Source organism: Lepus europaeus, chromosome 12 (assembly GCF_033115175.1).
Source record: "Lepus europaeus isolate LE1 chromosome 12, mLepTim1.pri, whole genome shotgun sequence".
Classification (NCBI taxonomy): Eukaryota; Metazoa; Chordata; class Mammalia; order Lagomorpha; family Leporidae; genus Lepus; species Lepus europaeus.
In genome coordinates this window covers 83,844,939-83,857,526 of record NC_084838.1, presented here as the reverse complement: position 1 = coordinate 83,857,526, position 12,588 = coordinate 83,844,939, and the positions used below count along the sequence as shown (strand labels likewise).

Below are 12,588 nucleotides of genomic sequence, written 5' to 3'. Positions count from 1 at the left end.
GGACAGTAAAATTGGAAGCATTAAAGCTGACAGTACACTTTTTAAAGCATGCTTCAAAAAACTATTGCATCTGAAGTGTCATAAACTCCATCACTAAGTCAGTACAATAAATCCTCATTACTCATTAGCAGTTTATCTTTTTAAATTTATTTTTAAGGTATACAAATTTCATAAGTACAACTTTAGGAATATAGTTATTCTTCCAACCACACCCTCCCTCCCACCCCTCAGCCTTCTCCCTGTCCCCTTTCCAGTCTCATTCTCCATTAAGATTCATTTTCAATTATCTTGGTACACAGAAGACCAACTCTATACTAAGTAAAGGTTTCAACAGCTTGCACGTACACACAAAAACTGTTTAAGAACTGGTTTTACAGTTAACTCTCATAATATAACTCATTGATGATAGGTCCTGCATGGGGAGTTAGTGCACAATGACTCCTGTTGTTAATTTAACAATTAACACTCTTATGTGTGATGTAAGTGACCTGGGCTCTTAATCTGCCTAGGCTATGGAAGCCGTTTGAGTCCACAAACTCCATCAGTATTTGGACAAGGTCATAAGCAAAGTGGAAGTTCTCTCCTCCCTTTAGAGAATAGTACATCCTTCTTTGATGGGCACTTATTTCCACTGGGGTCTCACGCACAAATATCCTCCATGTAGAACATTTTTGCCACAGTGTCTTGGCTTTCTATGCCTGAAATGCTCTCACAGGATTTTCAGCCAGACCAGGAAGCCTTAAGGGCTGATTCTGAAGTCAGTTACTTAAAGCAATTGCCACTGAGTCCAGCAGTATATCTTGTGATGTTTGTGGATGTGCATGTGCAATTCCTTGTAACCAAAAAGAGAAAGTGGCCTTATAAGATGCCTCATGAGACTGACTGCCATAGAATAGACAGCAAAGCCTCTTCAAGATGTGGAAGCTGGTGATGGGAAGAACCCTTGTATCTGCTGAGGGTGTGTCCTCCCAAGGGCCTTCGAAGCTTGAGGTTCAGTTCAGCAGAATCACAGAACACATGTTTGATATGTATTTGAAGTGGCTCATAAATAATCTAACTCACAAATGCACAGCCTACAAATTTCAAAAAGCTGCCAAATGTAGAAATTAATGTGGGCTGGAAAAAAGCCTGCAACAATGCATTGCACTGTTGAGCTATTTGCAATGGTTATCTGGGGAGGGATGTGTGGCACTGTCACCTTCCATGATCTACATTTCACTATTATTTGAATACTTTTCCAGCGTTAGGCATAATTCTGTTTTCTGTTACAACCAGGAATAAGTTAATAGAATTCTTAAATCCCTTGAGTGTGGCACATCATAGTGTTACACACTTGACTGATTACATAGGATGATTTTGTGCGTGTACTATAAATATGGTCCCTTCTCAGCCATGGGTTCTGCATCCAGAGTCAACCAACCATGGAGTGAAAATATTTTTTAAAAATGTCTATAATGAATGTCTATAATGAATGAATAATGCTATTCCCTGAACAATAGAGTAGAATGGCTATTTACATAGAATTTACATTTATTATCTACCATGAGTAATTTAGGGATGATTTAAAGTATCTGGGAGTGGCAGGCATTGTGGCTCAGTGGGTTAAGCCATAGCTTGGGACACCTTCATCTCATAGCAGAGTCCTGGTTTCAATCCTGAATATTCCTTCTAATCCAGCTCCCTCTTACTGTATCTGTGAAACAGCAGTTGATAGCTCAAGTATTTCAGTCCCTGCCACCTACCTGGGAGACCTAGGAAGAGTTCCTGGATCCTGGATCCCGGTTTTGGCCTGGCCCAGCCCAGACTCTTGTGGCCGATTGGAGAGTGAACCCGCTGATGGAAGATGTGTGTGTGTGTGTGTGTTTCTCTTTCCTTCTCTCTGTCACTCCACATTTCAAATAAATAAATCTTTAAAAAATAAAGTAATTGGGAGGATTGTGTAAGTTATATCCAAATACAATATCATTTTATGAAGTCACTTGAGCATCCACTCGTGCATTTTGGTAACTGCACAGAGGTCCAGGAACCCATCCTTCATAGATACTGAGGGATCAGAATATATAAGCCATGGTGTAGATTAGGTACTAAAGGCTGATTTTTCATATATGTCTTTCCAGTCATTCAACAAACATTTCTTGAGCAACTGGTATATAGCAGGCATTATGCTAGGAACTAGCAAATGGTCTTCACTGTGCATTTTTAAGGAAGATAAATAATTATGCAGATAAAGTGGCTCCTGATGCAGTTGAAAAAAAAACTTGAAGAATCTAGCACATTTTCTGTAAAGAATGTAAGCCTCTGGTCTGGGTGCTTTCCACAGTTATTCATTCCTCTATTGCTGCCCCGTACAATGAGCAGATCAGACATCACAGCTCTTCATAAAAGCTCCTGGCTTTCCACATGGAAATAAAAATCATTCCATAAACTTGGCCAAGGGCATCCTTAAGTGTCTCTGCTTTGAGTTGATAATAATCATTAGAAGATAAAGTTACAGGAAAGGATGTTAGCTCCCTCCTATTTTTATAGTGCTAGGTTGTGATTGGAGTCAGCAGATATTCTCACATAGATCTTACACATGACAAGAGGAATAAATGTGCTTAGCAAAATAAATATCTGAATAAATATAAAAAAAAGTTAAGATATTAGCTCCTTGTCTAAGTTATTCTTATTAAAGTGGCAAAGACTCCTTCTTTTCTTGGTTTGGGAAAACTAATAAGTAGATTTGAAGCCATAGCATGAATGTTTCCAGACATTCTCAAAGTATTGATTTCACTTGCAGATATCTGTCCTAATACAACACAAGACTGGAGAGAATTATAATACATACAACTCTGCCCCCTCCCCGGTGCTGGCAATTTGACACTAATATCAAATTTCCTGCTGTTGTTTCAGAACTGTGTGTTTCACAGCAATATCACCAGTGATTTAAAAGCATTTACAGACAAGTTTGGTTTTGACGTCCTCATCCTGTTCGCCAATTATCAGTCAGAGGAGCAGCAGCCAAGACGGCAGATAGCTGTGTACTCCCAGAACCTGGAGCTCTGCAGTCAGGTGAGCGCCCTTCTCTCACCCTTTTCATCACATCCTGACACAACACCTCTCAGAGCACTCAGCGGGAGATTGGGAGATCGGTGGCTTCCATGAAACTGACCCGAGAGAGCCCGACAAGTTTGAGTTTTAAGAAATATTAAGGGTGTTTTGCATATTGAACCTTTTAAAAGAGCCCTGTATTAGCTCATATTGTGTTGTTCTAACAAAAAGACTTGAGGCTGGGCATTTTATAAACAAGAAGGTTCATTTAGTTCATAATTATGAGCTTATTATTAGTTCAAGAGCATGGAGCTGGCATCCTTTTAGGTCTGGCAAGGGCATCATAGCACATGACATCACAATGAGTGCAGCATGTATGGAAGAGGTCACATGATGAGACAGGAAGCAGATGAGGGAGCAACCCAATCTCATGAGAATGAATCCAATCTCATGAAACCTGCATTAATCCTTTCCAAGATCGCTGCCTTCATGACTGCATTACCCTCCACTATACCTCAGCTCTTCAAGATTCCACAGATTCAAGACCACCACACTGGAGTTCAGGCTTCTAGCCATGAACCTTTGCAGGACACCCTCAGTCATTCTTAGAATATAGCAGAATTCCTACTTCTCTCTCTACACTGGTCCCATCAAGAGAAAGAACAGTTCTTTCTCATGCTAGTAAGAGCAAGTCCTGCTTAGGATGTTGTTTTCTTTGACTAACAAGATTTTGTCCCTTTCTCAATACCTGTTGGTACCCAGTATTTAGTAATTGGTGATCTGATGCTTTATTCGAAATTAGTTTGTCTAAATTCTGGCTGGATAGCAGTTGGTCCTCTAGGCTAATAGCTGAGTCTTTTAACCCATAGCCAAGGAAATTAAAAATGAATTAAAATTCATCAAAACAGCCTCCTGGATATACCAATTCCTTGTATTTGATGTATATATCATATATATATGATCATGATACATATATCATGCATACTCAATAGCTAATCTGAGAAAGGGCCTGAATCATCATATGAGCCACATGGGCATAGAACCCTTTCATCACTCACCTTCCTCACTAATAGATTAGATGCTTTGTGGATCTACAGGTGACTAGAAGCAAATTCTCTACTACTTTCTTTTCCACATCACTCCCTTTCTGTCTTCAGAGCTCTCTTGATGTATGACTGTACTTACTCTGAGGTTCACTGCTCTCTTAAGTCCAAGTCTGCCTGTCACAGATGCATTTTGCACCTTCTCCTCTGACCCACATGTATTCATACATTGACTGCATTGCCTGCCTGTGGCTTTTTCAATGCTTTACTCTGCATTTTGTTGCAAAGCTAATTTGATCATTGGCTTCCTAGGAATAGGATTTAGACATCTTAATCCTCTGAGTGGTGGTTTTCAAGTCACTCTTGGCAGCAAACTTCTTACTCAAACTTATTTCAAAATTGATTTTATATAAAATAGACAAAGTAGGGGCAGAAGTTTAGCAGTTAAGAGATCCCATTAAGACACCCACATCCCATTCAGAGTATCTGAATTTGACACCTGGCTCTGACTCCTGACTCCAGCTTTGCACTAACACAGACCCGGAGGAAGAGCAGGTGATGGCCCAAGTTGGAATTCAAGTCCCTGCTTTTAGGCTGGTCTAATTCCAATGATCACAGTCATGGTATAGGAGTTCTCTATCTCTCTGAACTCTCAAATAAATATTTTTTAGAAAGAAAAAGAGACAAAAAAGAAGAGCAAATGACTCAGCTGCTTATCTCTCCTCCCCCATCAATCCTCTTTTCCCTAGCAATACCCACAAGACAGCTCCTTGGAAACTTGAGCAACACAAACAAGGTCAAGACTCATGCCAAGGACATCTCGTGTTGTCCAGTGACCATACAGTTAAGAGTCGGCCTCTGAGTTCAACTGCCTTGAGTTCAAAACTCGGGCTCCATCATTTGTTGGCTGTGTGTTGTTGGACAACGTATTTAACACTCCTGTGTCTTGGCTTCCTCATTAATAAAATGAGAATATAAAGAGTTTTTACCTTATAGAATTACTGTGAGAATTAAAAGAGGTAATGATGGTAAAACTTCAGAACTGCCTGGCATATGAAAACACACAAATGTTAATTATTGTTACTGTGCTGTCTATGTGTGCTCCATGGCAATTATTATTATTATCATATACCTTCAGTCCCATGTGGTCATTTTTGTCCAGCATGACTGTATATTGCTCAATATTGGAAACTACTCCTGATACTCCTACAAATCATGGAACTGCAGCCTATTCTGGCTTTGCACTGAGCATCCATCACAATGTTTCCCTGCCTTCCCAGTCGGCTTTGTCTACTTTGGCTTGATGCATGTGTTCTGTGGGGCAGGCAGGAGCAGAGTGAGCCTGACTACCATTTGGAAAAGTTGGCTATGGCAAGTTCTTTCTCTTTCCTGTTTTCTCCTTTGCCTTGTGAGAATAATAGTAGTTGAATCAGACCTGGCTATCTGCTCCTAAATAAGAGAATTTCTTCTGTCCCACGTCCTCTCGTTCCAACATTCCACCTTGGTTCTTGTCAGCAACCAGCATTCTCTCTGCTTTTGTTCAGATTTGACTTTCACTCCTGATAGAAGATATATTCTATGATACCAAGGAAAGGAGTCAAGTATTATTGAACCCCTTCACCCACCCATGCCTTTCAGAAGCCAGTGAAATTGAACTTCTGGATTTGGAGTTAAACAAAAGCACAGTTTGATAGGACTGGATAAAGAGTTGGTGGTAGGCTGAGTGGAACTCTCATGGCTTACATTATAAGCTTATTGTCTGTTTGAAGTCTTTTTTTCAGGCAGATGAACACAGATTAATTTTATATTAAGAAAGCCTAGTTTAAAAGTGCCAAGATGGCCTGAATGCTCACACACTCCTCTCTGCCTCCCAACAGATTTGCTGTGAGCTGGAAGAGTGTCAGAACCCTTGCCTAGAACTGGAGCCCTTTGAGTGTGGCTGTGATGAGATCCTGGTGTACCAGCAGGAGGATCCTTCTGTGACATGTGATCAAGTGGTTCTCCTTGTCAAGGAAGTCATCAACAGGCGGTGTCCAGAGATGGTCTCCAACAGCCGGACGTCCTCAACAGAAGCCGTGGCAGGCAGTGCCCCTCTCTCACAGGGATCCTCCGGGATTATGGAATTGTATGGTTCTGATGTAGAGCCACAGCCCAGCTCTGTGAACTTTATAGAAAACCCTCCAGAACTCAACGATTCTAACCAGGCTCAGGTGGATGTCAACGTAGACCTTGTCAGTCCAGACAGTGGGCTGGCCACCATCAGGAGCAGCCGCTCATCCAAGGAGAGCTCAGTTTTCCTCAGTGATGACAGTCCAGTGGGAGAAGGTGCTGGACCTCACCATAGCCTCCTCCCAGGATTTGACTCCTACAGCCCCATCCCTGAAGGGGCAGTCACAGAGGAGCACGCACGGTCTGGAGAACACAGTGAACACTTTGACCTCTTCAACTTTGACCCAGCACCCTTGGCTTCTGGGCAATCCCAACCATCTTCCCATTCGGCAGACTATTCCCCAGTGAATGACTTCCCTGACAGTGACTCCTCAGAAGGACAGCTCCCCACTGGGCCCAAGGTGCTGGATGAACTGGGGATCAACATGTCCAATTTTTCATCCAGCTCTCTTTTGTCAGAGGCTGGTAAAGACAGCCTTGTGGAGTTTGATGAGGACTTTGTCCAGAGACAGGAAAGTCCCAGAGATAACCCTGAAAGGAATTTGAGCTTGGCAGATTTTGTGGGAGATGAATCTCCTTCTCCTGAGAGGCTGAAAAATATTGGAAAGAGGATCCCCCCAACACCTATGAACAGCTTTGTAGAAAGCTCTCCATCCACTGAGGAGCCAGCCCCACTCTACCCAGAAGCTCTGACCCAAAAAACAATGGATACAGGTCACACAGGGCCACCTCAGGCCCGTGCACGCTGCAGAAGCTGGTGGGGGGGCTTGGAAATTGACTCTAAAAATATTGCTGATGCCTGGAGTTCTGGTGAACAGGAGTCTGTCTTCCAGAGCCCTGAATCATGGAAATATCACAAGCCCAGCCCTGCTGAGAGGAGAGCCTCTGATTCTCTATTTCAACCAAAGAGTCTTGAGTTCCCAAAACCAGGTGCCTGGGAACCTGAGTTCTGTCAGCCTGAATTAGGTAGCAACAATATTCTAGGCCCCAATGAGGAAAGTTTTCAGTTTCAGAACCTGCCCCCTGAGAAATCCCACTTGCCAGATGCTTCTCCACAGGGAACAAACCACCTAATAGAAGACTTTGCTGCTTTGTGGCATTCTGGCCGCTCGCCCACAGCAATGCCTGAGCCATGGGGAAATCCCACAGAAGACGATGAGCCAGCTGCTGCAGTGTCATTACCAGCCTGGAGTGCATTTGGTAAAGAAGATAATGCCACAACTTTAAAAAGTACCTGGAACCTGCACCCAACGAGCAGCGAGACACCTTCTGTGAGGGACCCAAATGAGTGGGCAATGGCCAAGAGTGGCTTTTCATTTCCTCCAGAAGACCTACTGGACACTTCACCCAGTGACACAAATGAGCAGGTAGCTCCAGAAATCTGGGTCAGGAAGAACAACGACTCCCAGGAGAACAGCTTCATGTCTGGAAAGCCCAGTTCTGATCTGGATCACGCGTGGAGTCATTCTAAGCCAGCGGAGGAAGGCCAGAATGGGTTAGCGGATGCCAACACCAGAGGGAAAACATATGATAAGGTAGATTCCTGGAACCTTTTTGAGGATACTATTAAGAAAGGAGGGTCAGATGTCCTAGCTCCTTGGGAAGATTCCTTCTTATCGTACAAATGCTCTGATTACAGCGCATCCAACATAGGAGAGGATTCAGTACCTTCCCCCTTAGATACCAACTACTCCACCTCTGATTCTTACACATCACCAACATTTGCTGGAGATGACAAAGAAACAGAAAACAAGCTCTTTGTTGAGGAAGAAGGTCTTGAGTCAAAAGACATTAACTCTGCCGTGGTGGAGGCTGACCTTCCTGCCCCATCGCTGCAGCAGCCACCGAGAAATCGGATCAGCTCAGGTCCTGAGAACCTGGACATGTGGGCTTCACCTTGCGCCAACAATAGTTTGGAAATAAATGCTGCCGTTGATGTAGATAAAGATTTACTCAAGACAGAGGACACAGATGATAAGAACGTCTCTGTGGAAGATGACATGGGGGAAAGCAGCCAGTCTAGCTACGACGACCCCAGCATGATGCACCTGTACAATGAAACAAACAGACAGCTCACACTTCTGCACAGCAGCACCAACTCCCGTCAGGTGGCCCCCGATGGTCTCGACGTGTGGAACAAAGTGATTTTAGAGGACACTCAGTCCACAGCCACGATCTCGGACATGGACAATGATTTAGACTGGGATGACTGCAGTGGGGGTGTGGCCATCGCCAGTGATGGCCAAGCAGAAGGATACATGGCTGAAGGTACTGAGCCAGAAACCCGATTTTCAGTGAGACAGCTGGAACCATGGGGCACTGAGTATCAGGAAGCAAATCAAGTAGATTGGGAACTCCCTGCCTCTGCTGAGGACACTCAGGATGCTGCTCCCAACCAATATCACTCACTGAACCAGAAGAGTGGACAGCTAATTGCAAATAACATTTGGGATTCCGTCATGAGAGATGAAGACATGCCATCACTCATGTTACCAAGTTCTTCGTACATGACAGAGCCGGAACAGAGCAGTTTGCCTCCTGAAAGTCCCAGTCATTCAGCAGATGCTCAGAACAGGCACATCCCAGATATGCTAGAAGCATCTGCAACCGGTGACTCAGTAGCACTGAGCCCACTGCCTGAAAAGCAGAACACACAGGCAGAAAACCTGCAAAGCAATACAGTATCCTTGGAGACCACACTTGAGGATTCAGAGCATTTTGCACACTCAGACGCATGGGAAGGTGATAGCTATGGACAGACTGAAAGTGAGAAGGAAACCAAGGGAGCTACTAACAGGGCACAACTCCATGAGGAGGTGCTGGACTCTGGGGAGAACAGTGCCTTAGGGATTTCTGGAAAAGAGCCAGGCGACCAGGAACTCTCTTCTCCAGTTCCATCTGAACATCAAGAAATCTGCCTTGAAGCAGGCAAAATCAGCTCTCTTTCAAGCACTTCGAGTCCTCAAATGGAGGGACTACCAGAAGTCTTAGGGTATGAGAAAGAGTCCGACCGTCTAGACTCCTGGGATGTGCAAACAGGGATATCCACAAATCACCTGCAGGAAACAGACACCTCTGAAAAACACCCAGTGAATCACAGAAATTCAGCTGAAATGACTGAGATTTCAGATAAAATGAATTTAACAAAAAATACATCTTTATCTGAAATGGATCTTGAGGGAACTGAGGAACTGAAGCCAGACAGAGTGAAAGAAGGGCCTCGCCCTGAAGTCCCCCAAAGCCTTGACATTTTGGAGAGCCCTACAGACAGTGATGTGCAGGTCAGTCGTGTAAGTTCTGAGATAACTACACATCTTGAAGTAAAGGCTTCTGAAAACAACCTTCTAGGATCCAGGTCCTCTGGAAAGTCTGATAAAGATAGTATGTCCAGTGAGTATACTCATTCAAGTGCATCAAGTCCTGACTTCAGTGATTCTTCAGCTGCATTGTCTTCCTGGAGCCATGGACCCAGTACCGAGCATCCAAAAGAAAATCAAGATGGTTGGGGTGAAGAGAATCATCAAGAAACTGAACTCATTACCACTAATGGCCAAATAGAGGTAACCACTCAAATGAAGGACTTTGAGGACACATTTGAAAAGAACTTCAATCAAAAGGTTCCTAAATTTTTAGAGATTTGGGATGACTCAGTGGATGGTGATTCCTTATCCTCTTTATCTAGTTCTGAAACAGGTAAATATTCTGAGTATTCAGGTGCCTATCAAGAAAGGCGCCTGATGGTTAGCCAGCAAGAGAAAAATGAACTTGACATTCCTGCAACTGTGCAGCCAGTGGATAGCAAGGTTGCTCCAGTAAGCCCAGATTCTGATGGTAGTATGGGTCCTGACAAGTCAGTGGATAAAAAGATCCACATGGACACTTGTCAAGTTGCTCAGAGGAAATCTGAAGCTTGGGATTCATTGAATGAATCTAATAAGTCCTTGGCCACAGCTGATCCCAAGTCTGAGGAATTTTCTGACCATGAAGGCAGGTCAGAACCAGCAGAGAACAAGTCACCCCTATCCTGTGACAATCAACAAAGCAGCCCTGATCACTGGAATTTCTCACCACTAACAGAGACTGAAATACAGGTCATGGCAGTGGAGAATGAGACAAGATCTTCTCCAGAAACAGAGAAGACAGGAGTGTGGCAGATATCTCCCCAAACTGAGCCAAAGAATGAAGAGCATCCTGAACCGGAAATGCTAAGCTTCTCCGTGGAGAGCACTGAGTGGTGGAGTGCTGCACCACAGGGTGCAAGACCTACTGAGGGTGCTTTGGAAGAGGACCTGTCTAACTCAAGGAGTATGTTGGAGATGAATTCTTCTGTGTACCAAAATGCAGGTCCCTGGGGAGTGCCCATTCAGGGTGACACTGAATCCTTGGAAACACACTGTATTAACCCTTTCAGTAACAAACATCAGTCTTCCTTTCTGAATTGCGATGGGGAGAACTCTCACGAGCAACTCTGGAACATTCAACCAAGGGAGCCTGACCCAGATGCCAATCAATTTAGCCAGCTTGTAATATTGGGCCAAGTTAAAGAACAGGATTCAAGAGAGCAAACCTTCCCATCTTGTGCTGGTGATGAACTCCCTTCAGAAACACACTCACAAGGGCAATGTCAGGATAGTACACTGGCTGCCTGGGATCAGCCAGACCACGCATTTACTCACACAGAGGAAAATGCATGTGTTATCGCTAATGTCTCAACTATAGAGTGCCAAGAAGCAAACTGGTGGGAACAAGAACATTCATACCTTGATGAAACAACAAATCCAAGCACTGCCACAGAGAATTTCACTGCTGGCAGTCCCCCTACACAATCGATAAGGAAGTCAGACGCTAGCTCTAGGGAGAGCCCCGAAGGTAGCTTTGTTCCAGATATTTTACATGGCAACTTCCCAGAGGGTGGGCAGCTGGCCTCAGCTTCCCCTGATTTGTGGATGGATGCTAAACAGCCCTTTAGTTTGAAAGCAGATGGTGAGAATCCTGACATACTGACTCACTGTGACCAGGACAGCCATTCCCAGGCTTCCAACAGCCCTGATATCTGTCATGATTCTGAAGCAAAGCAAGAGACCGCGCAGCGCATCAGTACTTGCACAGAACCTGGCATGCACTCCGGTGAGTTTTATCTCACTGAGCCAAAGACGAGTGCGGAACCATCTCCTGAGCCTAGACGGGAGTCGGTTTCATGTGAGTCAGAACTCTATTCTGAAAACACAGTTCCACTGTCTCCAATCAGCCATCAAGCAAACATCAACAGCTCATCCCAGCCTGCCTCTCATCAAGGTTCTCCTGAACCTTCTGATGTAGAAGGGCACAATAATGCAGGTTTAAAAGCATCAGGGGAAGAAACCAGCCCAGACACAGCACCAGTGTTGGAACCTGAGGACAGAACGAACTACAGGATTGAAAATGTGGGAACCAGCATCTTTGTAACTCACCAAGAGCCAAGTGTCGAAGACCGTGGCTCTTGGGAATCAGAGGGGTTTTCTTCTGAAAGTCAGGCAGGTGCGAGGGCCTTGCTTGTTGACACTGAGCAACCTTTAGCTACTGAGAGCCTAGTTGCAGTTAATAATGATTTGCTAACCTCAGACACTTGTCTGGATGTGAGTGAAGCTGCCTTTGACCACAGCTTCAGTGATGCCTCAGGTCTGAACACATCCACGGGAACAATTGATGACATGAGTAAGCTGACATTATCAGAGGGTCATCCGGAAACTCCAGTTGATGGGGACGCAGGGAAGCACGATATCTGTTCCTCCGAAGCTTCATGGGGGGACTTTGAATATGATGTCATGGGCCAGAATATCGATGAGGAGTTCCTGAAAGAGCCTGAGCACTTCCTATATGGTGGTGACCCTCCCGTGGAGGAAGATGCTCAGAAGCACTCGTTGGCACCATACACACCGCCTTTTGATTTGTCCTATCTCACAGGACATGGCCCAGAAACAATGGAGGACTCTAGGTCTCCAGAGGATGTGTCTCTGGAGAGTGAAGCAGTGGAGATGTTGCTTTCTGCACTTCCTGATGGAAGAAGTGTGGAAAATCACGCTGAGACCAAAAACACACAGCCTGGACCCCAGCTGACTGTGCTGCATATTCAGGAAGACCCTGAGTCTGTTTCTTTGCCTTCTGGAGCAGAGGCCAGCGTGGAGTTATCACCTTCAAACACTGAATGGGAAGTAGAAACAGTTAATTCTGATTCACCAGCAGGTGGAGACATAGGATCATCAATTGGTAAGAAAGAGCCCATTCCTCCAGCTTGTAATATTGCTATTAAAGTAGTGCATTTGTAAAATATAGTCTTACCAATGTGGTAGGAATAAGAGGAACTAGT

General features: G+C 44.4%; 1 protein-coding gene across 4 annotated transcripts in view; it reads left to right on the top strand.

The window, feature by feature from the left end:
* Positions 1–12,588, top strand: part of PRUNE2 (prune homolog 2 with BCH domain) — a 305,278-nt gene that overhangs the window by 195,477 nt on the left and 97,213 nt on the right. For all 4 annotated transcript variants that reach the window (XM_062208438.1, XM_062208436.1, XM_062208437.1 and 1 more), the window contains exons 7-8: positions 2,893–3,051; positions 5,951–12,488. In XM_062208438.1, coding sequence (XP_062064422.1) covers positions 2,893–3,051; positions 5,951–12,488 — 6,697 coding nt within the window. The remainder of the gene's footprint in view (positions 1–2,892; positions 3,052–5,950; positions 12,489–12,588) is intronic.